This window comes from Zootoca vivipara, chromosome 6 (genome assembly GCF_965207765.1).
Source record: "Zootoca vivipara chromosome 6, rZooViv2.hap1.1, whole genome shotgun sequence".
Lineage (NCBI taxonomy): Eukaryota > Metazoa > Chordata > Lepidosauria > Squamata > Lacertidae > Zootoca > Zootoca vivipara.
Window position 1 is genome coordinate 58,176,212 of NC_142589.1, and position 21,933 is coordinate 58,198,144.

At 43.1% G+C, this 21,933-nt stretch overlaps 1 protein-coding gene and 1 long non-coding RNA gene across 2 annotated transcripts; one reads left to right on the plus strand and one right to left on the minus strand.

Annotated features, from left to right (window-relative positions):
- Positions 1 to 4,887: 4,887 nt before the first annotated feature.
- On the minus strand, positions 4,888 to 6,976 carry LOC132592314 (uncharacterized). Its single transcript, XR_009557749.2, has 3 exons — positions 6,364 to 6,976; positions 5,293 to 5,743; positions 4,888 to 5,181 (listed from the first exon to the last, which is right to left on the minus strand). It is a non-coding gene; the product is annotated as an uncharacterized LOC132592314 (long non-coding RNA).
- Positions 6,977 to 7,048: 72 nt separating this feature from the next.
- Positions 7,049 to 21,378, plus strand: TRAPPC3 (trafficking protein particle complex subunit 3). The gene is made up of 5 exons (XM_035120143.3): positions 7,049 to 7,254; positions 16,494 to 16,591; positions 17,010 to 17,109; positions 17,682 to 17,864; positions 19,083 to 21,378. The coding sequence occupies exons 1-5, from the start codon at positions 7,210 to 7,212 to the stop codon at positions 19,200 to 19,202; spliced, it is 546 nt and encodes a 181-aa protein (XP_034976034.1). The 5' UTR covers positions 7,049 to 7,209; the 3' UTR covers positions 19,203 to 21,378.
- Positions 21,379 to 21,933: the final 555 nt, after the last annotated feature.

The following is a 21,933-nucleotide window of genomic DNA, read 5'->3' on the forward strand; positions in this document are numbered from 1 at the left end:
CAGGCTGATAGATTCCAGCTGGATAGTTCCAAATGGCTGCATGGGGGAGAACAAGAAAAGGAATGGAGGCAGCTGGAGCAAAAAGAGAGAGGTCAGGGCACGCCATTCAGCTGTGAGGTGAGCCCAGCTGCAGTGCAGAAATGGCAGGTGTGGAAACCAGTTACTGACTCGGCCATCACTCTTCTCCCTCCTCTACACTTAAAGGTGGGCTGCCTGACATACATATATGAATTAGCACTGCATTAACATTTGTGTGTGATATGTTCATCAGCTTATCCATTTTTCTTTTTTCAAGAAATCATGTAAGGAGAGCCCTGCTAGTCCAGCATCTTGTTCTCATAGTGGCCAAACAAGCCCCCCACTTCTGATTCCCAGCAATGGATGTAGAAGTTACCTTTCACTAGCCTACTTTTTATACACACCCCTCTTTGCCCTCCATCCACCATGCAAGTCTTTATCAGAGCTCAAGGACACTTTCCAGCCAGGTAAAAGCAATAAAGGATGGTGTGGAGCTGGGCTGGCGATGGGTGTATCCAGAGGAAGGTCAAAAAGGCCACGAAGAGAGGCCGAAAGGGACACATTCTGTAATGTTTACAATAAGTCAATTCTCTTTATTACCGTACTTCTCTCAGTTGCTGCCACTCATCCCGCTCCCATATATGTTTTGAGGGGGGAGGCAGTTGAATTTTTCTTTCATCGTTGGTGCTCAGATCAATTAATTCCCAGGGAACAACGCAACAAGGTTCATGTGGACCACCATCAGCACTCGTGCACTATCATTACAAGATGGGAGAGAACAAAGCCAAGACCATCTTTGTTTGAGCAAAGGAGAGTTCACCCATCACCTGTGGTGATGGTCATTTAAAAATGTATCCTTTTGTAGTTTTCTGAGAAGAATAGCAGTTTATATTTTAAACTCCTAACCTCACAGCTTCTGAGCATAGCAGCAAAGGGTAAGCGTAGGAAAGAAAGTACAATGGTACCCTGGTTTATGAACTTAATCCGTTCAGGAAGTCCATTCTTAAACCAAAATGTTCTTAAACCAAGGCGTACTTTCCCATAGCAGCGGGGGACTCAATTTATAAATGGAACACACTCAACAGGAAGCGAAACATGTTCTTATTCCAAGGCAAAGTTCACAAACCAAAACACCTACTTCTGGGTTTGCAGTGTTCTTAATCCAAGTTGTTCATAAACTAAGCTGTTCTTAAACCAAGGTACCACTGTACTTCTTTACCTGTTTGTCAGTTCTCTGTATTGGACTGACGATTAAAAAATACCACAGAAATGAGACCAGAGTGGCTCAAAGTCTTGCTTGCTGCTGTGATGTGTGGATAATGTAACTACACTAACAAAACCAATCCAAAATCCATTCCCAACCAAGCTAATCTGATATACATAGATATATTTAAATGCTCTTTTCAGCATCAGCAAAAACTAAGTTGCATCTGTGTTTTCTCTAGTGTTCACCCCCCCCCATTGATGCCATTATCCCCTTCAGCTCTCCCTTCCCTAGAGGAAACTAACAGAGAGGAGGAACTCACCCATCAACCCCATCTCTGGAAATTCTCATTATGTTTTCAATCCCACTCATTTATTTTGGAGGGGAAGGGGAGGGTATGCATTGATTTGGCATTCCTTCCTCCTTATGCTGTTTTCGTTAAGCACAAAAAGGACCCCACCTAGTTTAAATGCCCCATAAATTACAGAGAAACATTTTTCCCCATGTAAGAGCAAGGCCCCTTGGCTATATTAAGGGTGGTATTGGGGCCGTCTGCCACTCTTCAAAGACCAGGGAACATTCCTTGGCTGCACAAGAGAAAAAGGTGAGCCATTGTTGATTTGCAAAGCCCTAAAGTATCCTGGGTTAAGTCCAGTGATAAACAGAAATCCCCCAAGTTAAACATTTGGGAGTCAAGAGTATCCGTTCAGTATAAGCACCAATTACAGCTTAAAGCGCAGGTATGAAGTGCCGTTTGGGGTGGGCCCCTCATCCAGGGGGGTAGTTTTTCTACTCAGCTTTTCTGTTACCCAGAAAGGCAGTGGGATAGTTGGGTAATTATCCAACTTTGGACTTTACGGTCTTATGAACAATTCCTCCTCTAATCATTATCCTCAACATCTACAATTTTAAAAGATAGGATGGTTCCTGTCTGCAGATTCACGATCTAGTAGGCATGATACAGGAGGAAAAAGGAAAGGGAAGGAAAGGGAAGAGGGAAAACAGGCATAGGAGCAACTGAGCTGACACCAGGTGATGGAAGGAGCCAAGCCAATCTCCCTCTTGCCATGAAGCGGCCTTGTACAGAATGGCAGCTCTGCATTAGTCCATCTAGCTCAGTAGATCTACCAATCTGGTGGCAGCAGCTCTCCATTGTTCTCTCCTAGCTGCATTTGGAGATGAGTATGATTGATTCATTTGGATGGCTGAGTTGGGATTTGAACCCTGCTCTCCCTAGGCCCCAATCCAACTCACTAACCACTATACCACACTGGCTCACAAAATTAAACTTGCTTGGGTGCAGATTTTGGACGGTTGTGGTATGAAGTAAACGCACAGCCTTCTGCCCCTCTGGCACCCACCTTCTGTCTCTGCTCTGAAACGTGCCCTCGGGTGCGAGGCCTTGCTCTAGGGTTATCAAAGCCATGGGATGAATTTGCAACCTCACACCACCACACTTTATTAATAGAGGCGGCTCTGCCTTTCCTATCTATAGGAGACAGTTGTGCCCCTGTCATGCCAAACAGCTGTCACAGAAGACTATGGCAAATGTCACCCATCAAATGCTTGTGATAGCTTTCCTTGAAAGCAGCAAGGAGGTGTAATAAATTTGCTCGTGATTATGCAAAGCAGGCCCCTCTCTAGGGTTGCCTTCAGACTGTCCATCTTTTGCAGGAGGGATTCAGGCACAAACTACAAATGTAGGTTAGTGCAATTAAAGTGGATTACAGTGCTCTAGTGCAATAAATCCCGCCACCCCCCTTTTAAAGGAATGTTGCAATTAGAAAAGTGATGTGGAAGAACTGAAAGTGTGAGATGAACAAACAATTAACCTGGATGATTAACCATCACACAATCAAATCAGAATGAATTTTGAATGAATGTTGTATAACTTAACAAATCAGAAAAAATGCTCAATAAAGACTGGACTTAGTCTAACGTCCATTGTGATGGAGAATGGTTGGGGATGGGGGAAATCCTGGGATTTATTTTTTTGACTCAGCACTAAATATTAAGAAAGAAGTTTCTCCTCTTAAAAGCACACTGTTGAATATTGCCCAGGAATATCAACCACTTGGGAAAGTATGGGAGTGTAAAAAAAGAGGTATCACTTGGGTTTAGGAATTCTGTTATTTTATCTGTCACTACAAAATCCTTTGCTCCTCCCAAATAAGTCCCACTGGCACAGATACACCTTTCATGGGAAAGGAGACACTGCTCCTATTTAATAGGCAGGAGTACAGGAAGCTGCCTTACACTAACCCACAAATTCATCTAGTCAGGACAGACCCAAGACATTTTGCTGCCTGAGGCAGAGCGGCAAATGGTTCTCCACGCCTCCTCCTCCAGCTTCTGGTGCATAACATCTGAGGCCAGTCAAGTAATTTTGGCACCTGAAGGCAGAGCTCCCCCACAAGTGCCTATCACCCTCCTTGGGAGTACAACTGCAATAAAAGAAATTAAACAACCGACCACTTGCTGCCCCTATTATGACATCCAAAAGAAGCTGTCTAAGGCGCCTAACTCAGTTTGTCTAATGGTATGGCTGGCCCTGCATCTAGCTCAGTACTATCTCTACTGACTGGCAGTGGTTTCCAGAGTTTCGGACAGATGTCAAGGATTGAACCTGGGATCAACTGCATGCAAAGCATGACCATAACATCCTATTTCTTACAGTAGTCAATCATATGCCCCAGCAAAGCCCAGAAGCAGAGCATGAAGGCAATAGCTTACTCCTGCTCCCCATCAACTGGTATTTGACAAAGACCTTATGACGAGTAACCATTGGTAGATCTATTCTCTATTTATTCATCTAATCCACTTTTAAAACCACCTAAGGCCATCAAGACATTCAGAGGCAGCAAAATTCATAAAGTAAGTTATGTACTGTGAAATAGTATGTTTCCATTATATCAGTTTCACTTAGGGTTAAATTAAACAAACAAACAACGGTCAATGTGATTTGCCTCTCCTCCTCAGCTCACATTATTAGTTGGCAGAGCTGCACTGATGTCACACCACATACTGTATCATACACTACAAACATTATTCTGCTTCTTCTTGGCCCTTAAAAAAATCGCAGTATTTTTCTTAACTATTTTTAAAAGAATTAAATTTAAAAGGGAAAAAATAACAAACAAATGCGACATTTAGAAAAGCAAATGCATTGTGGCTTTTTAGTGGTCCAGAAGATCCTATAATAAAAAATGTTGTTACAATGTCCTTAGTATATTTAATATAGGCCTGCTTTCTTTAGGACTATGTTCCCTCCAAGGCAGGTTTTGCAGAAAACAGCTCCCACCTCTGGACTGAAGTTAGATCAGACTGAGATTTAACTTTGTGAGCCATGTTGGGAATTGAAGCCATATGATCTACTCATCATACAGATAGGAAAAGTAAGCAAGGACAATAGGATCCACATTTCTTGTTTCCACTGGAGTAAGGCAATGCACTATGGCAAGGCGTAATGGGAGTTGTGGTCCAGCCATATCTGGAGGGCTACAGGTTTCCCATCTCCACATTAGACAGAATGCGGTCATCACCTGCTGTTGGGTGTTATGAAAGGGCAGCAAACTGTCCTTGTTTCATGGTTGTTGTTGGTATTGAATGAATTAAGGATTCTATTTGACATGGGAATCAACATAAGCAGGACACTTCCTTCTCAATGCTTTGTCACCACCCACTCATATTTATTTAATATTTAAGTCACAAGTTAGTAGTAACATTACATAAGTGAAGTTATTTCTAAGAGTGGCGAAATCATCACGATGTTGTGGTGGTGGTATCAATAATAATACTGTAGTATTTTAGGATTTAAAATATAAAAAATATATTCCTAAAAAAACCCCAACAACTATTCAAAAATCACATTTTTGCTTGACCTAGAAAACTCTTTCCTTCTTCTTTTAGTTTCTAGGTGGAATTGGCCAACTCGTCATCTAGCTCTGCTGCTATGGCACCTGTTGAGTAAGAGCACAGTAACGTTAGCTAAAAATAAGCCAGCAATATTACAGTGGTACCTCAGTTCTTAACCCGAGGTACCATTGTTTTCTTAATTTGAATCAACTTACCTTTTATGATTTGCGTAGTTTTGGTTTTCCCCACAGAATATTTTTGTGCAATGGCAGAGTCCGGGAACATGTCAGCCACACACTTTTTGAAGTTGTCGCAGAAGGTTAAAGAAATGTTGTTTTTGGCACACAGCATGGCCATTGCGAACTCTGCTTTTATGACCTGGTCAGCCTCTGTGGTATTCCTAGTCACAAATGCAGACGTTGTCGGGGCATGTTTCTGTGCCTCAAGCCCGCGCTTGTGCTTGGCCGATTTTTTATGCTGAGTGACATCGCTCCTTCCCCCGTGGGAGACACTAAAATTACAACTGCAAATTGTGCAGAATGCGTGACCGTGTCCCACTCTGCTCTTCTTCACGAAGCTAAATTCGCTTTCCCATTTCTCAAGATACTTGCACAACTTTTTTGCTTTTTTCGAAGAAATGTCTTCTCCACCTCCATCCATCTCTTTCTTTGTTTGAAAAAGAAGAAAAGCAACACATCAGAGTAGCCACACATGCAACTTGCAAAGAGATTGCTCTCCTGCAGCAAGCCTACCTCCTCCACATTCATACATGGGATCTGACTGGAGTAACACATGACTGGAAAGGTTTGCACTAGTTCCACAAACATAGGTGTGCACTGCCTCGAAAGAAAAATAAGTGAACAAAAGAAGGCTCACTAGGGGGGCATTGCTGAAAAAATGACAACTTTGAAACCAGAGGTTCAACTCAATAGAATCTGAATCACATGCACCACAAGGCCTATGCAGCCTCAACTTAAGATGGCTCCCCGGTCTGGCTTTGCAGCAGCACGTGCAACAAAACAACGTCCAACGTTCAAAACCCCCCTCAGCTTGCATTAACTAGCCAGCCACACACAGAGAGACATAGCTGCCAAGTTTTCCCTTTTCTCACGAGGAAGCTTATTCAGCATAAGGGAAAATCCCTTTAAAAAAGGGATAACTTGGCAGCTATGCAGAGAGGAGGCGGTGGCAGCCTCCCCCCCCCCCGCCACAAGATCGCCGCCCGCCATTTTAGTCAACCACCCGCTCCTTCTCTTTTCCCCCCATGTGCCCCGCTCCAGACAGACCTTATCCTCGGCAAGGGTGAGTGGGCCTTCGATGTTAGTATCCATCCAATTCCGAGCACAGGTACGTTCCGAGCCAAAGGCCCAAAGGCAGAATTGAAAGCCCAGCCAGCAGCCAAACGAAGCCTCAAGTGGTGGTTCCCACAGCGCAGCGACCCGGCAAAGGGATACAGCAGCAAGGAAACGGCGCTGGAATAAGGGAATTTCACGCAAAAAAGGGAAGGTTGACAGCTCTGAGGTGGATACTCTGCTGTTCGATCACAGGGAAGCTAAAATCTTGTCTTTCTCTATTAATGTCTATGACTATGACCTTTGTTCTGCCCCAGGAACAAAAACACTGATTCTCCGATTTAACCCGCAAATGACCCATCGAGAAAATAATGTGGTTTACTCTAGTTCTTTTCTTACGTCTGCGAAATGTGGAGCCACTCTAGGCGTCCCGCTTTTCTACTGCTCCGCTTCATATTGGTAACCGAACACGGCTCTATGGCATTTTGCAAAGCGGCTACAGGAGCATGTTGGGAGCTGTAGTACAGCGTCATCTGCCGCGTCTTCTCCAAAGCATGCTGGGTAGGGAATCAAACCGCCCTTTGCACACACATCCGTCTAATACAGTATAGTTTTGCTCTCAGCTTCCCGGCATGCCGCGCGAGAGAAACGGGAACAGGGCGTCCGCGCGGTGCACCTTGGGGGTTGTAGTTCTGTTCCCAGGGTGGGAGGAGCGGCGTCGACTTAAAAGTCAAGGCCGGGCGGTTTCCTTCCCCCTCTGAGGATTGTCGTACCGACCGCCGCGGCCCGTTTTTCGCAAGCCGCCGGGCTGAGGATACCGACGACAGCGGAGGAGGCAGAATGGCGCGGCAGGGCAGCCGCGGGGGCGCGGAAAGCAAGAAAATGGTAATGGCGATGCGGGGAATCGAGGGGGCGGCGGCAGGTCTTATGAAGAGGAAGGGAGCCCTGAGTGACGGGAGGGAGACGCCTCCGCCATGGACAGCTAGGAGGCTTAGCGGAGAGGCTTAACTTCTGCCTTATGCATTTTCCTCCCACCCTGAATAGGGCCGTGTTGATTGTTCCTTCATTCCTACTTTTATTAGCTTACCTCTGTCAAAGGCACGAAAGAGGATAAAGTCCGAATAAAACTATCCCTAAAGAGCGGGTTTGCTCACTTCAGTTACCCCAAGACAGGCAGCTGCTACGGTATTACCGGTATCATCATCATCATCATCATCATCATCATCATCATCATCATCATTCCCTTATAATAACACCTGCAATTTCAATTGTAGGCATAGATTGAATGTGAGGGAGGAGGCCCTGCTTGCAGGCTCACGATGTAAACACCACCATGCAAAAGCGACACCCCTGTATGAACAGGGAAGAGGAAAGTCAGGGTTGGAGTAGCTGCAGCTTTGCCCTCCCTTGGATGGAGCCAGGCTGGTCTCCCCGCTTCCCATCATGTTCTTCTGTCTGGGAGACTAGAGAGTACACAGTCTCTTGGTGACCCTCAGCCTCCTGGCAGTGGCAGCAACCTGATTGTGCCTCCCATCACCTCCGCAAAATTTGGTCATTTAGATGTCATTCAGACACCAGGTTAAAAAAAGAAAGCCTCCTTTTTTATCAGGCTTTTCGGAGCTAACGGATCAAATCGCTTTAAAATTAAGTTGATAACTATGTAATTTTCATTTTGAATGTTTTAAATATTATTTCATACTATGTTTTATATCGCCTTATTTTGTTGTAAATGCCTCTGACATTTTTGTGTCAAGGGCAGTGTAGTGATTTCTTAATAAATATGTTTACAAGCATCTGGGGATATGCACTAGTTGGAGATTGTTTTTTGGTTTTTTTTACACCCTCAAACAGCATACAAAAGTGGCTAGTAGCTATTGATAGCCTTTATCCTTCATAATTGTCTTCTGAAGCCATCCAAACTGATGGCTATCACTGGCTCTTGGGGGAGTGAATTCTATAGTTTAACTACGGGCTGTGTTCTTTTTGTCTGTCCTTAATCTTCCAGGGCCGTAAAATATTAGGTCCATGGGGCTGTGCCAAACCCTGTGAACTGAGAAGCCCCCTGTTCAAATTTCTCCTCAGTCATGGATTACAGTACTGAGCTGGTCATAGACAAATAGTGCTTTTTAATCTTCCCATCAGTAGGTAAAGGTAAAGGGACCCCTGACCATTAGGTCCAGTCGTGACCGACTCTGGGGTTGCGCGCTCATTTCGCATTATTGGCCGAGGGAGCCGGCGTATAGCTTCCAGGTCATGTGGCCAGCATGACAAAGCCGCTTCTGGCAAACCAGAGCAGCACATGGAAACACCGTTTACCTTCCTGCTGTAGCGGTTCCTATTTATCTACTTGCATTCTGATGTGCTTTCGAACTGCTAGGTTGGCAGGAGCTGGGACCAAGCAACGGGAGCTCACCCCGTCACAGGGATTTGAACCGCCAACCTTCTGATCAGCAAGTCCTAGGCTAAGTGGCTTAACCACAGCGCCACCTGGGTCCTGGTACTATGGGGTTAATGATCCTACTGACCTACCTGATAGGGTTGGTGTAAGGATTTGCATGATAATGGAGTGAAGAGTTTACTAATTTCGGCTGTCTATGCCTTAATCCTGTAAAGTCAGTATCTTGATTATAAACCTATTGACAAGCACTATTTCTTGACTTCCCCAACTGTAGTATTATTCATTAAATTTGTATACTGTCCTTCACTGGAGTTTACAGGGCACTTCACAAAATAAAAATATGGAGAGTGTGTGGATAATACTGACCTACCGACATTATAGGATTGTTGAAAGAATTACTGAGATAGACCCTATGAAGAAATTAAAGGAGCTTTAACAGGATGGATACAATACCATCAAATAAATGATGTTCTTAGGGAAGATAGGAAAATTGGATTTGAGGATAAAAGGTCCAAATTTCAAATAGAAGTGCTAGAAGGCAAAACAAAGCTTCTGTCAAAAATGTATAATATGTTATTAGAATGGTTTACGAAAGATGAGTTGACAAAAGAAGCGATGATTAGGTGGGCAAAAGACTTTGGGCATAATATTGACTATGATGCGTGGTTGAAATTATGGACTCAAACTTTAAGATTTACAGCATGTACCGCTCTGAAAGAAAATGTGTATAAGATGATGTATAGATGGTATTTAACACCAGTTAAATTAGCTAAAATGTATAGAATGAGTAACAAAACTTGCTGGAAATGTAAAGAGAGAGATGGTGAATTTTATCATATGTGGTGGACATGCGATAAGGTAAAAAGATTTTGGGAGATGTTATATAATGAGTTGAAAAAGATGTTTAAATATACTTTCCCAAAAAAACCTGAAGCATTTTTATTAGGAATAATGGCAGGAGAGATTAGAAAAGAAGATCAAATATTGTTTATGTATGCGACAACCGCGGCTAGGACTTTGTTAGCCCCAAAATGGAAATTACAAGAACTTCCAACGATTGAGGAGTGGCAGATTAAAATGATGGACTACGCTGAACTCGCAAGGATGACTTGCAAGATCCGCGACCAGGGGGAGACAAAGTTTCAAAAAGACTGGAGTAAATATGTGGAGTATATGGAGAAAAACTGTAGATCTTTAAAAACACTTGCAGGATTGAAATAAATCCTACGAATTGACCAAATAGTCAAAAAGGAACTGCAAAAATGTAGTCAACAAGAAACCCGTATGAAGGGAGGGGGGGAAGTCGTTGCTCGGCAGAGTAAAATGTTAGATGAAAATTTATAATGTTTTGTATAAAGAAATGTTTTTTCTTTTATTGGTTAAATTGGAAATTGAATAAAAATTTATTTAAAAAAAAAGAAAGAATTACTGAGATAATGGTTATGAAGACAGAGAGAAAGCATAAACTATCCTTCATTTAACTATGGACAAGAATCCCTGGGTTACTGATCTGTATTAATGAGATGTGGGTAGATGAGCTTGGTGGAGCTGAACTTTCTTAGCTTTGTCCACCTGGATTTTTGATGTAGCAACCATTTAGGGTTAATGGAGGAGAGTTGCTGTGATTTCTAAGAATTCCATCTCCCTCTACTAGACTTCCTGTGAAGATGGGTAGGTCATGGGCACTTTTTCAGTCTGAAGGCCGCATCATCTCATAGGCAGTCTTCTGGCAGTGGATTTGAATGTTTGAGCAAATGAGACAGATCAGAGATTCTGTTGGTGCTTGCCATCCATCCCGCTGACAAACCATCTCCCTACCGTGTCTGAGCTGACTAACCATCTCCCTACCGTATCTGAGCTGACAGAAGTGGGCTGAGACTAGATGTTGAAGTCCCCTTAGATGGTGGTGCTGGAGGACCTTGAAGCACAGGCCGAGGCAGTCTTATCAGGGGTGACTGGACTTCACGACTGCCATGACAGTTCTTGAGCTGTTCCAGCATACCGTGTTTCCCCCTTTTTAAGACACCGTCTTATTCTTTTTTTTACTCAAAAAAACCCACGGTGTCTTATTTTCAGGGGATGTCTTGTACCTTAAGGCCTCCTCGGAGGGGCCAGGCAGCTGGCTCGGGGTGCTGCTGGGCGCTCTGTGCGGTGCTGCTGCAGCAGCCGGTTCCAAGCACCAAGGCAGTAGGCTGCTGGCTCAGTGCTCCGCCTGGTGCTGCTGGGCGCTCCGCTCTGCAGCTGCCGGTTCCGGTGGCGAGGTGGCAGGCAAAAAAAAAGGAAGAAGAAGAGGCCAGGCCGCTCTGCTCCCTCCAGCGCTGCAGGGTGCTCCGAGCGATCGGCGCTGCGGAGCGCTCCGCTCTGCAGCCGCCGGTTCCGGTGGCGGGGCGGCCGGCAAAAATAAATAAATTAAAGAGGCCATGCTGCTGTGCTCCGCCTGGCGCTGCAGGGCGTTCCGAGCGCTCGGCGCTGCGGAGCGCTCCGCTCTGCAGCTGCCCGTTTCGGTGGCGGGGCGGCAGGCAAAAAAGAAAAAAAAAGAGGCCAAGCCGCTGCGCTCTGCCCGGCGCTGCGGAGCGCTCTGCAGCCGCCGGTTCCGGTGGCGGGGCGGCCGGCAAAAAAAAAAGATTAAAGAGGCCAGGCTGCTGCGCTCCGCCTGGCGCTGCAGGGCGTTCCGAGCGCTCGGCGCTGCGGAGCGCTCCGCTCTGCAGCCGCCGTTTCCGGTGGCGGGGCGGCCAGCAAAAAAAAAAATTAAAGAGGCCAGGCCGCTGCGCTCCGCCTGGCGCGACAGGGCATTCCGAGCGCTCGGCGCTGCGGAGCGCTCCGCTCTGCAGCCGCCGGTTCCGGTGGCGGGGCAGCCGGCAAAAAAAAAAAATTAAAGAGGCCAGGCCGCTGCGCTCCGCCTGGCGCGGCAGGGCGTTCCGAGCGCTCGGCGCTGCGGAGCGCTCCGCTCTGCAGCTGCCGGTTTCGGTGGCGGGGCGGCAGGCAAAAAAGAAAAAAAAGAGGCCAAGCCGCTGCGCTCTGCCCGGCGCTGCGGAGCGCTCTGCTCTGCAGCCGCCGGTTCCGGTGGCGGGGCGGCAGGCTGCCTCGGGCAGGCAAAAAAAAGAGAGGCCAGGCTGCTGGCGAGGGCGCTCCAGGCGCTCGCTGCTGCAGCAGCAGCCGGTTCCAGGCCCCTCTGGCTGGCTGGGTCCCGCTGGCTGGCTGGGGCGCTCGACGGTCTCGTTCTACACGGCATGGAGGTATGCCTTATTTTCGGGGGGTGTCTTATGTTTCACTAATGCTAAAAAATGCTGCCATGGCTTACTTTCTGACTACGTATTAAAAAAGGGGAAACACGGTATAATCCACCTGGTGCTTTCATCTGGGCAGGAAGATATTGGGGGGGGGTTCCTTTAACTGTCTTGTCTTATACTGTTTCGGCTAGAGCTTTAGGCTTACTATGGTGTTCTTTTTCTCTCTATAGATTGGAGGGGCTGTTTAAATGGACCATCCCTAGAGGCTGATGGGTCGTAATATATTCTTAAATGCCCTTGGGCAGGTTCCACCAAACATGGCTAGTGCTCCAGCCAATATCTTGGTTGCTCTTTGGAATTTCAAGATTACTTGGACAGGTGACACAACTGCTCCTAAGTGCCCTCTGCTGCAGACCATGGTTCCTTAGTTCACTAGGTAGATGGGAGCAAAGAAATGGGAGCTGAATAGGCCTCTAGAACATGGTGTAGGAAGGCTTGAACTGAAAGTGGTTAAGTATAAGTTAGAGCTCATTTTGGATCCTACTATGTGGCAGTGATCACAGTGAACAGGGGGACTATGCTGCTTCTTCATAGTGCTGTGCAGTGGAGCTTATCCATGTGGCATAAGTTATTCTTCAGTTTGGCCAACAAAATGTAATGGATTCCTTGGAGAAAGAGTAGATCTCCAAGTAATCCATCCCATCATCTTGTTGGTTTGTCAGGCACTTGGGATATTAAATTGTTTGTGTTTGTATTGTGATTTGCTTTATGTGCAGGTCCATTAAATTAATTTTAGGGGGTTGTACTAGATAAGGAGTCAGTAGAACCTGAAATAGGTAGCATTACCTAGTTGCTGGAGGGTACATAATCCCCAAAAGTGAAGTCTCCTATCCTTCAGTTTTAGGATCCCTCTGCTGAAGAGCTAAGTTTGGTCTTCTTCAAAACTTACTTAGGGCACACCCACACTTCCGTTTGCTTCAATGCTTCCCCCCAGCGCAACCTGCTGTTTACCACTGATTCAGAGCAAACATCAATCGAGTTTTCTCTGGATTGACGTTTGCTTTGATTTAGCACTAAACATTTTTTCCATGGGAACGTGGCAGGGCAAAGGCAAAACTGCTCAAACCCATGCCTATAAAGTATGGGACAAGCAGGAAAAATGTTCGGATCTGTGCTTTCTAAGGCACGGGGCAAGTGGAAATGTGGACAAGCCCTTGCTGTCAGCCCTGATGGAAATAAAGGATGCTCATTGTGTGAAGTGGCCCTTATGTGTATGCAGGATCTCTGAAAATTATGTGAATGGGCAATCATGCTGATTGTTACCTGATTTTTAAGCTGTAGTGAGATAGTGCTGCAAACTAATTTTCTTCATGTTAATAAGCAGACCATGCTGACTGGGGCTGTTGAAAGTTGCATTCTAAAACATTTTGAGCATGCCATGTTGGTGAATGCTGCTTCAGATTATATACAAATATGTTGTATCGCAGGCATCCCCAAACTGTGGCCCTCCAGATGTTTTGGCCTACAACTCCCATGATCCCTAGGTAAGAGGATCAGTGGTCAGGGATGATGGGAATTGTAGTCCAAAACATCTGGAGGGCCGAAGTTTGGGGGTGTCTGTTGTATCGTGTGCTAAATGTTTTAATTCAGGCTATATTTTGTGTATGTGTGTATGTGTTGGTCTTGGTGCCTTTCTCACGTTTCATTCTTATTTCTGTTTCTGACCTGGTTCTGTGTTAGCAGTTCAACAAAAATGGGGATATTGCTACAAAACCTTAAATTATGATATTTTGACAAATCTCAAAAGAACGTTCTGGGGGGTGGGGAATCACTGCTGGATTTTTTTTGTCTTTCCCCCCCTTTTCATCAGGCTCTAACCCTGTGAATATCCACTATTCTAAAACTGTAGCAGGATTGTGGCCCTACTAGAGTTGTGAATAGTTGGCAAACACATACAGAAGCTATTTTAATTTGCTTAATGCTAATACATTTCATTTGTGGCCATTGCTGTCCTTAGGTGCTTAAGGTGCAATACTTATTTTATTAACTCCCCTCTTGACCTTAGATCAGTGATGGCAAAACTTGGCCCTCCAGCTGTTTTGGGACTACAACTCCCATCATCCCTAGCTAACAGGACCAGTGGTCAGGGATGATGGGAATTGTAGTCCGAAAACAGCTGAAGCGCCAAGTTTGGCCATCACTGCCTTAGGTATACTTTAGGGCCTAAGTGCTGCTTTTTCTCCACAACAGTAATAGGATTATGACACTGACAGGATTAAAGCATGGGTCATTGAAGCATGTGTAAACTGCAACTTTTTACTATGTTTTCCAGTTAATTGCAGTGGGCAACCAGCTTCACAACTTAGGCAGTCTGTTTTTATCAGGTAGTCTTTTCATAATGCTGTTGGGAGAGGTTTTTTGCTCATTTGGACCTAGGGTGGATTTTATTTATATCAAATCGATTTAAATCACTAGTCAGTAAGACGGTTTAAATTAGTAGTCAGTAAGACTTTATTTAAATCAATTTTTTTACAGAGTGATTCATTCTTGCTGGTATAATCTTAATATTAACAACCAGATGAAGGTTTCATTTTTGGAATAATAAATTTTCAGAGTAGTTTTTACAGTTATATCAAAAATTACTGATTTTGTTATACTATTAAAATACATAAACAGATAATTATGAAATTATTGTGAGGTTTAATAAGTTAACTGTTTATAATTGGACAACTTTTGCTGTACTTTATTGGAAGGAGAAAAATAATCATTTCCTTAATAACAATTTAAACAATTTATTTAAGTAAAACAATAACATTATAGCATATGTATCCATGTTTGTTAACTGATGTGATTAAACATTTTTTAAAAAAAAACTTAGACTGAGTTTTAGCACACATGAAAAACTTAAAACAAATCCTTATTTCCTGATGAATAGCCTTTGGACTGTGATGTAAGTTAAATAGAAAAATATATTTAGATATAGTTTTCCTCCAAAAGCATTTTATTTTAAAAATCCGATTTAAAGAAAAAAATCCATTTTTAAAAAATTAATTAATTTTTTAAAAAATCATTGATTTGGACCATAAACTTCCAAGTTGTTTTACTTTCATGTCCTTGTTTTTTGTAAGATTATTATTGAACAATTGATCCAAAATGGTGAACTTATATGTGCACCAACATAAATTTCTTTTTTTTATTACCTTGTGATAGGTGCATTGAAGGAGATTGGACTAGATGACCCTTGGAGTTCCTTCCAACTCCACAACTCTAGGAAATGCTCATAATTTAAATAATTTAATGACTATACCTTGGATTGGTAGCAGCCAGGCATTCTTCATAAACTGTTCTGTTCGGCTGCCTTGCCAATGCGTTTGCTAACCTGTTACTGTAATTCTCTTTTTTGCTTGTTAAGTTCCTTCCCCATACATGAACTGGCTGAGTCTTCTGATTTTCACTTTTCAATTCCTGTTACTCTCTAAAACAGACCCTTCTGATTTCAAAGATGAATCTTGGGTTGCAAGACGGTTGGCCTTTTCTGCCTTTTTAAAACCAAGCAAAAACCAGCATCTCTTAGCCTTCTGAGAGATGTCTTGACGGCTGGTTTCATCAGTTGCTGCTAGGTAGAAATACCATGTTTGAATCCTAAATAACATCTAACGTACCTTAATTCCAAATTTGACTTGACTCTCTCTTCTGCACTTTGACTTTGTGTTGAGCTTGTGAGAACGTGGTGTGATCTGTGTTGTCTCACTAAACTCTGACATTGTCTCTTTTTTTCTCCCTTTCTGCTTGCCTGCTGCTTTCATTCTGTAGTATTGGTATTTGCCATTCATTTCACCTTCCGCATCTATGCATCTCATGGTAGGTGATAGGTTTCTTAATCTGAGACTAGACATTTTGCTGTATAAAATGAAACCTTAATAAAACCTAAAGCAGACCATCTTTATATAGCTGACACTTACTTCACAGACCTTTTAATAGTCCTGACAGGTTTCAGTTTTTTAACAGGAAGGTATTTGTGTAACTACAATTCCGATAATCAGAGGATTTAATTTGGTTGTATATTTTACTTACTTCATGCTTGGGGAAATATGAGGGAGACATTATAGTTTGTTCTTTCCTTTGTTTTGTTGATGCTATGCACATCTCTGCTGCACATCCATCCTAACACCAAGGAGGCTTTGTTGTTCCTTTGAGCTCTTAAGCAGAATGTTGCGTTACAAATGCTGAAGATGGAAGAACTGTTTTTGATGAGCAGCTGAAGATTGTCAAACTTCTAATCACATTAGTAGCCCCCACCCCCAAGACAAATGTGTTTTAAATTTGAAGCTGGAGACACCAGCAGAATTCAGTGCTTAGTGTGTTCCTATGAGGCTGAAGCTTCCTTGCCCATTTCATTTCTCCATGCCAATCCAAACTGTTCTTTGTGGCAGTCCCTAAACATCTGTAGATTGTCCTATCTTGGCCTAAATTAAGTGCATTTTGAATTTGTCTAGAGTTCGGAGCTCTTCACTCTGACTTATGGCGCTTTGGTCACTCAGCTGTGCAAGGACTACGAGAATGATGAAGATGTCAACAAGCAGCTTGACAAAATGTAAGTAAATCAGTGGAGGCAGAGTGGAATCTTCACAAAATATCAGTAGCTAGGGGTACTGGATGATCTCTTTCTGTGGGACATCCACTTGGCAGAATTAGAGGTGTGAAGGCCCAGAAAAAAGCTGGGAAAATTCAGAGGCAGGGGAGATACATTCTTTCCTGTTTCCCCCTGGATATTTGTTTCCCCCCCAAAAAAAAGCCCAGGGAGGAGGGCATGGGTTTCCCCCCATGGTTTCAAAATTTCCAGAATTTTTACATCTCTAGGCAGAATGAATCTTATTTCATTGGAGTTTTTGAAGAAAAGGGAGAGAACATACTTCCTCCCTTCTACTTTCTATCCCTATAATGTTAGACTCAAGTTGGACTCTCTTACACTGTTAGTTTTATAGCATGCTGCTCTTTGGCTGCCTTGACAGGGGCTACAACATAGGCGTTCGACTCGTTGAAGATTTCCTGGCCCGATCCAATGTCGGGAGATGCCATGACTTCCGAGAAACTGCAGATGTAATAGCTAAGGTGATGCCTGTCTTTGATTATTCCCCTCTGTTTCCAATATACTAGTCTATTATAAGATTTCCATTGTGGGGATATAGATGTCTAAGGACACAATTTTCCTGCCACATAACACGTTTCATAATGGCATCCATGCTGAACCTTTTAATGGCAGCAACATATGCCTTCTTTCTTTTATCTGTCTAAAAACACAATCTAGGATCAAATGTTGCTGGACCACACTGTTTTCCAGGAGAGGATATATTGGATCTGGCAAGGGCAAGTGCTTTCTACTGCATCTGATCAAATTTTCATTAATTACCTGTCTAATGCAGCCTTCCCCAATCTGGTGCCCTTCAGATATTTTGAACTATACCTTCCATTAGCCACAGCTAGCACAACCATGTTGGCTGGGTCTGAACGGAATGATAGTCCCAAACATCTGGAGGGTGCAAGGTTGGGGAAGCCTGGTCTAATCTGTAGAAAGAGGTTTGCATTAAGTATGTTACTTCTGGTTCTTTGGCCAGATCTTTAGTGTTTCATGCTAAACATTGTGCTGTGTAAGCCTAGTCCTTTGTGCTTGTCTTGTTTGGCAGGTGGCATTTAAAATGTACTTGGGTATCACCCCGAGCATCACAAACTGGAGTCCAGCAGGTGATGAATTCTCCCTTATCCTGGAAAACAACCCACTGGTGGACTTTGTGGAGCTTCCTGACAACCATTCATCTCTCATTTACTCTAACCTATTGTGTGGGGTGCTGCGAGGAGCCCTGGAAATGGTGAGGAAAGGGGAATACTAATTGTAGCAATGGTTAGACATACTTTCTCAGTGATGGAATGCATAGAAAATTGGTGGGGGAGGCTGGTTTCTGTATCTCATTACAGTCCAGATTTAGATTTACAGCTATATTTATTCACCTATTTGGGAACAATAAGAGGGAGAGAATCACTTGTGTCATAGACCATGGAGGATAATCAAATGAGAAGGAATAGAGGGCTGTTCAAGGCCACTCACATGCCATCATCGCCTGATAAATCAAAATACATTCCAGTGCTATCTTAGTTTCAGAATGTTTTATTAAGCATTATATGTTTTGGTTCTTCCTGGCAATCCTTGCTACTTTATCCTTTTATTTTAACAAAAACTTAGATTCTCAAGCTATTGAACTGCCATATAAAGACAGTCAGGGTGAGAGTGAATGATTGTGTATTGTGTTTTTAACTTAAAACTGACATTTATTGATTGCAGCCTGCACCAGGGTGCTGTGACAACGCATGGAATATAAATTGTGTGTGTATAATAATATATAATTATACAAATAACAGTCACTGTGGTCAGTGACCGAAATAAATCAATTCATTCATTCATACAAATAATATATTATGAATGCCACTTTGAGCTCTTTAGAGGAAAGGTGGGATATAAATGAAATAAACAAGATATTCTATACTTTCTGGTAGACATGTATAATACATGTAGCCATTGGTCTGCAAATTCAGAGTTTTCAGAGTTAAATTAATGGAGTTGTATGTACTAAATTCCAGTTGCCTGGAAGCAGAAGAGAGGGTTGTCAGGATGGCACCCACTGATGTATATAGAATCATAGAGTTATATTGTTGGAAGAAACCATGAGGGTCATCTAGGCCAACTCCTTACAATGCAGGCATCTTTTTGCCCGACACTGAGCTCCAACCCACAGCCCTTCAGTTCTATGGGCTGTGGGAGTTTGCCTGTACTTTGCGATCTTTGTTAACAGAACATTGGCTAGGAATGTAACTGGGGAATGTAAGAGCCTTCTGGGCTAGAGAGGTGTTTTGTTGCTGCTGTAAGTCTTAGGTGAGGTTAGTAAAGGGTGTGGATAACCTTTTGGTAGAATAATGGTGTAGAGTTACTTAACCTCTGTCCTTGCAACAAGATTCAAAGAGGCCAAGCAATTTGGGGAACTGTCCTAGATAAATATCTCAAAAATATGTGATTTTTCTCTCCCATATCACAGGTTCAGATGGCCGTGGATGTCAAATTTGTCCAGGACACATTAAAAGGGGATGGTGTCACTGAAATAAGGATGAAATTTATCAGACGGATTGAAGATAATCTTCCTGTTGGAGAGGAGTGAGTCCCAGAGCATCCTCCATACTGAACTGAGAGGATAAGCCAGCTCTACCTGCGATTTATGGGAATATAGTGCCCTCTGTGCTTTCAGATGCTCTGACTGGTTAATTAAGATGATGTTCTCCTTTATTTTCTTAGGAAGCAACTTTTTGAATTCTTCCGCTTTAATTCCACAGATTTGTATTACAGGCCCTTGTAGGGCTCATAGGACACTTTTTCATACTCATCAGAAACATAGACACCCATTTCTAGTTTCCATGTTTGGCTCTGTGCAAATATACAGTACATCACAACTATGTCTCCTAGAACCTTGGTGCCAGAATTAGATCCCAGCTGCAGATAACTGTTATTGTCTTGCAGCATGTGAGGAGTATCAACATCGCACCCCCTCTTTCCTGCTTGTTAGGGATAGGGGCCAGAACTCTTGTTTATCTACGGAAAGCAGACAGCCATTTTTTGATAGCACAGAACATAGCATATAATTTGAAAGAAGTTTGGGGTTCCAGGTGGAACAAAATGTCTTAGTTTTGCAGATAAGGAAAAACCGGCCAATTTAAATAACATCTATCACAAAATGAGCAATCTCAATTTAAACACTTGGTAGGGACTTAGTATGAACACACTCTTGGTGAGCATCTTCCCTCTCCCCATCGCCAGAGAAGAAGAGGGAGAGATAGTCGCAATCCTTTCTGGTTCATTTCAGACCTTGAAGGATTCTTCGTAATAGCTTCCTGTGTTAGCAGGACAGAATTGGAATAGCCTGGATGCATTGAGTATCTCCTCAATCTTCCTGGTCTTGTACATAACTGGCTAGGCAAAAGTTGCAACCCACCAAGAGCAGGTCTGTATATTTAATGTAGAAAAAGCTTCTAAACTATAATAATCTGAGGGTTCCTTCCTTGCAGCAGTTCGATTTATATAATTTACTAAAGGGTAGTAAAATGCAAGCTTGTATTCTGAAAGATCCAGTCAGGCAGGGGTTCTGAGGTATTGCAACTGGTTCATATGCCAAATCAGTGGTGGAAGGTCAAGCATACATTCTTTTTGAAGGAATGTTTGACAAGATGGATAGCCTGTCTTTCATGTGTAGATCAATATGCTAAGGTCTGTGTGCAATGGATCCTTGCAAGGGAGAATACTCTAGGATTTTTTTATAGGGAAAATGAATGGAGGAGGCATATAGGAATTAAATATGTGGCCCAAGTTTTAAGCCAGTAGCGGTGTTTGGCTGTCCTATCTGTGTATGCCATGAAGGTCTAAAATTTCCACCAGGCAGGATAACTGCCATGTCTTCACTAAAATGCAGAAGTCGTCATTGGTTTGAGTATCTTCTAGAGATCTTGTAGGTTAAAAATAGAAACTTCTATCATTCTTGAAGATGCACAGTGTACCCATTAGTAATACCTGTTATTTGGAATTACATAATGTATTTGGCACAAACTGACATTTACAATATGCAGTATGAGGAGTTCTGATTGCAAAATATTAAGAGAAATTGAATGGAGCTATGCGGACAGTGGATTTTACAATTTGTGTACTCACTAGTTGGACAGCATCTTAAAACACTGCAGGATCATCTGTAACTAGACAGTGACTCAATTTTGGGGAAGGTGGTATGGAACAAAGTTGCTTTCCCAACACATGGGAGAATGGAACTTGCATCTCCAGGACTGTGAGGCCTTTGTCAATGGCCTGATGACTTACGTTGATGATATTTGCCTAGTCCTTTTTAGTATCTTTCTCTCCTCCTCCCCCCCCCCAAAAAAAATATGTGTCTAAGAGGGGAGAGGAACTCCTGTTCTACCTTGCACTAACTTTAGCTACATTTGTTGGGTTGGGAAAGACTGCCTTCCTTTTTTGCATTGTGATAAATACCTATCAAATGTTGGTCCACCTAGTGTTAAAATCCTGTATTTATTTCAATGAAAATTCAATATTCCTGTTTCTGAAAAATTCATTCCTACAGTTGGAGGGAAGCATTTGAAACTGTTCCTTCGGTGATATTTTGAACCTTGTTTAAAAACAGAGCTGCACTGAGTGATGGCTGTTGGGTGAATGGGTATAAGGTGTATATAATTAAAACATTTTTGTTGTATAAGGGGCCATTACGTATGTTCCATTTGTAAAGCTTTTGAAAGCAACATTTTCAAGGTGTTATGTTAAATAAACTGTTAACTATCTTCTTAGCTGTCCTGCCATTGGATTGTGGAGCATGGCAGGAGACTCATTCGTTACCTTATCACATGTTTTTCCCACCCATCCTGTGAATTGCTCTTCTCCTATCTGCTCCAATTCTAATCTTATAAAAACTCTGGGAGTTTGTTTGGTTTGAGGGAGTTGGGGACAAGTCCAAAGTCAACCATGTGGGCTTCATGGTTGAGAGATTTGAATCTGTCTCCCCAGCCCTAGCCAGACATTGTAACCATGCCACTCTTCATGTGGCATTTAGGGGACAGAGTAATTTTAGAAAAGTGTCAGATTCACATTAGTTTATCCCTTAACAAAGTTTTCATTGGTATCCCAATAAGTTACTGTCAAGATGGCTAAGAATAAGCTTACATTCTAATGTCAGGTAATTTTTGAGGTTCTGTTTCTCAGCTTGCAGCCCTGTGGCCATAACATATTCACACTGGATTTCTCAAGCCGTGGCCAGATCTTCTGTGTTGCTCTGCTGCCTCCAAAGCACATCAAGACAATGGGTGTTAGTTGTCTGTAAGGGTGGGTTCAATTTCTTT

Coding starts and splice junctions, on each gene's coding strand:
- TRAPPC3 (XM_035120143.3), top strand. CDS start 7,210: ATGGCGCGGCAGGGCAGCCGCGGGGGCGCGGAAAGCAAGAAAATG. Junction 16,592..17,009: donor AACAAGCAGCTTGACAAAAT/GTAAGTAAATCA, acceptor CTGCCTTGACAG/GGGCTACAACATAGGCGTTC. Junction 17,110..17,681: donor CTGCAGATGTAATAGCTAAG/GTGATGCCTGTC, acceptor CTTGTTTGGCAG/GTGGCATTTAAAATGTACTT.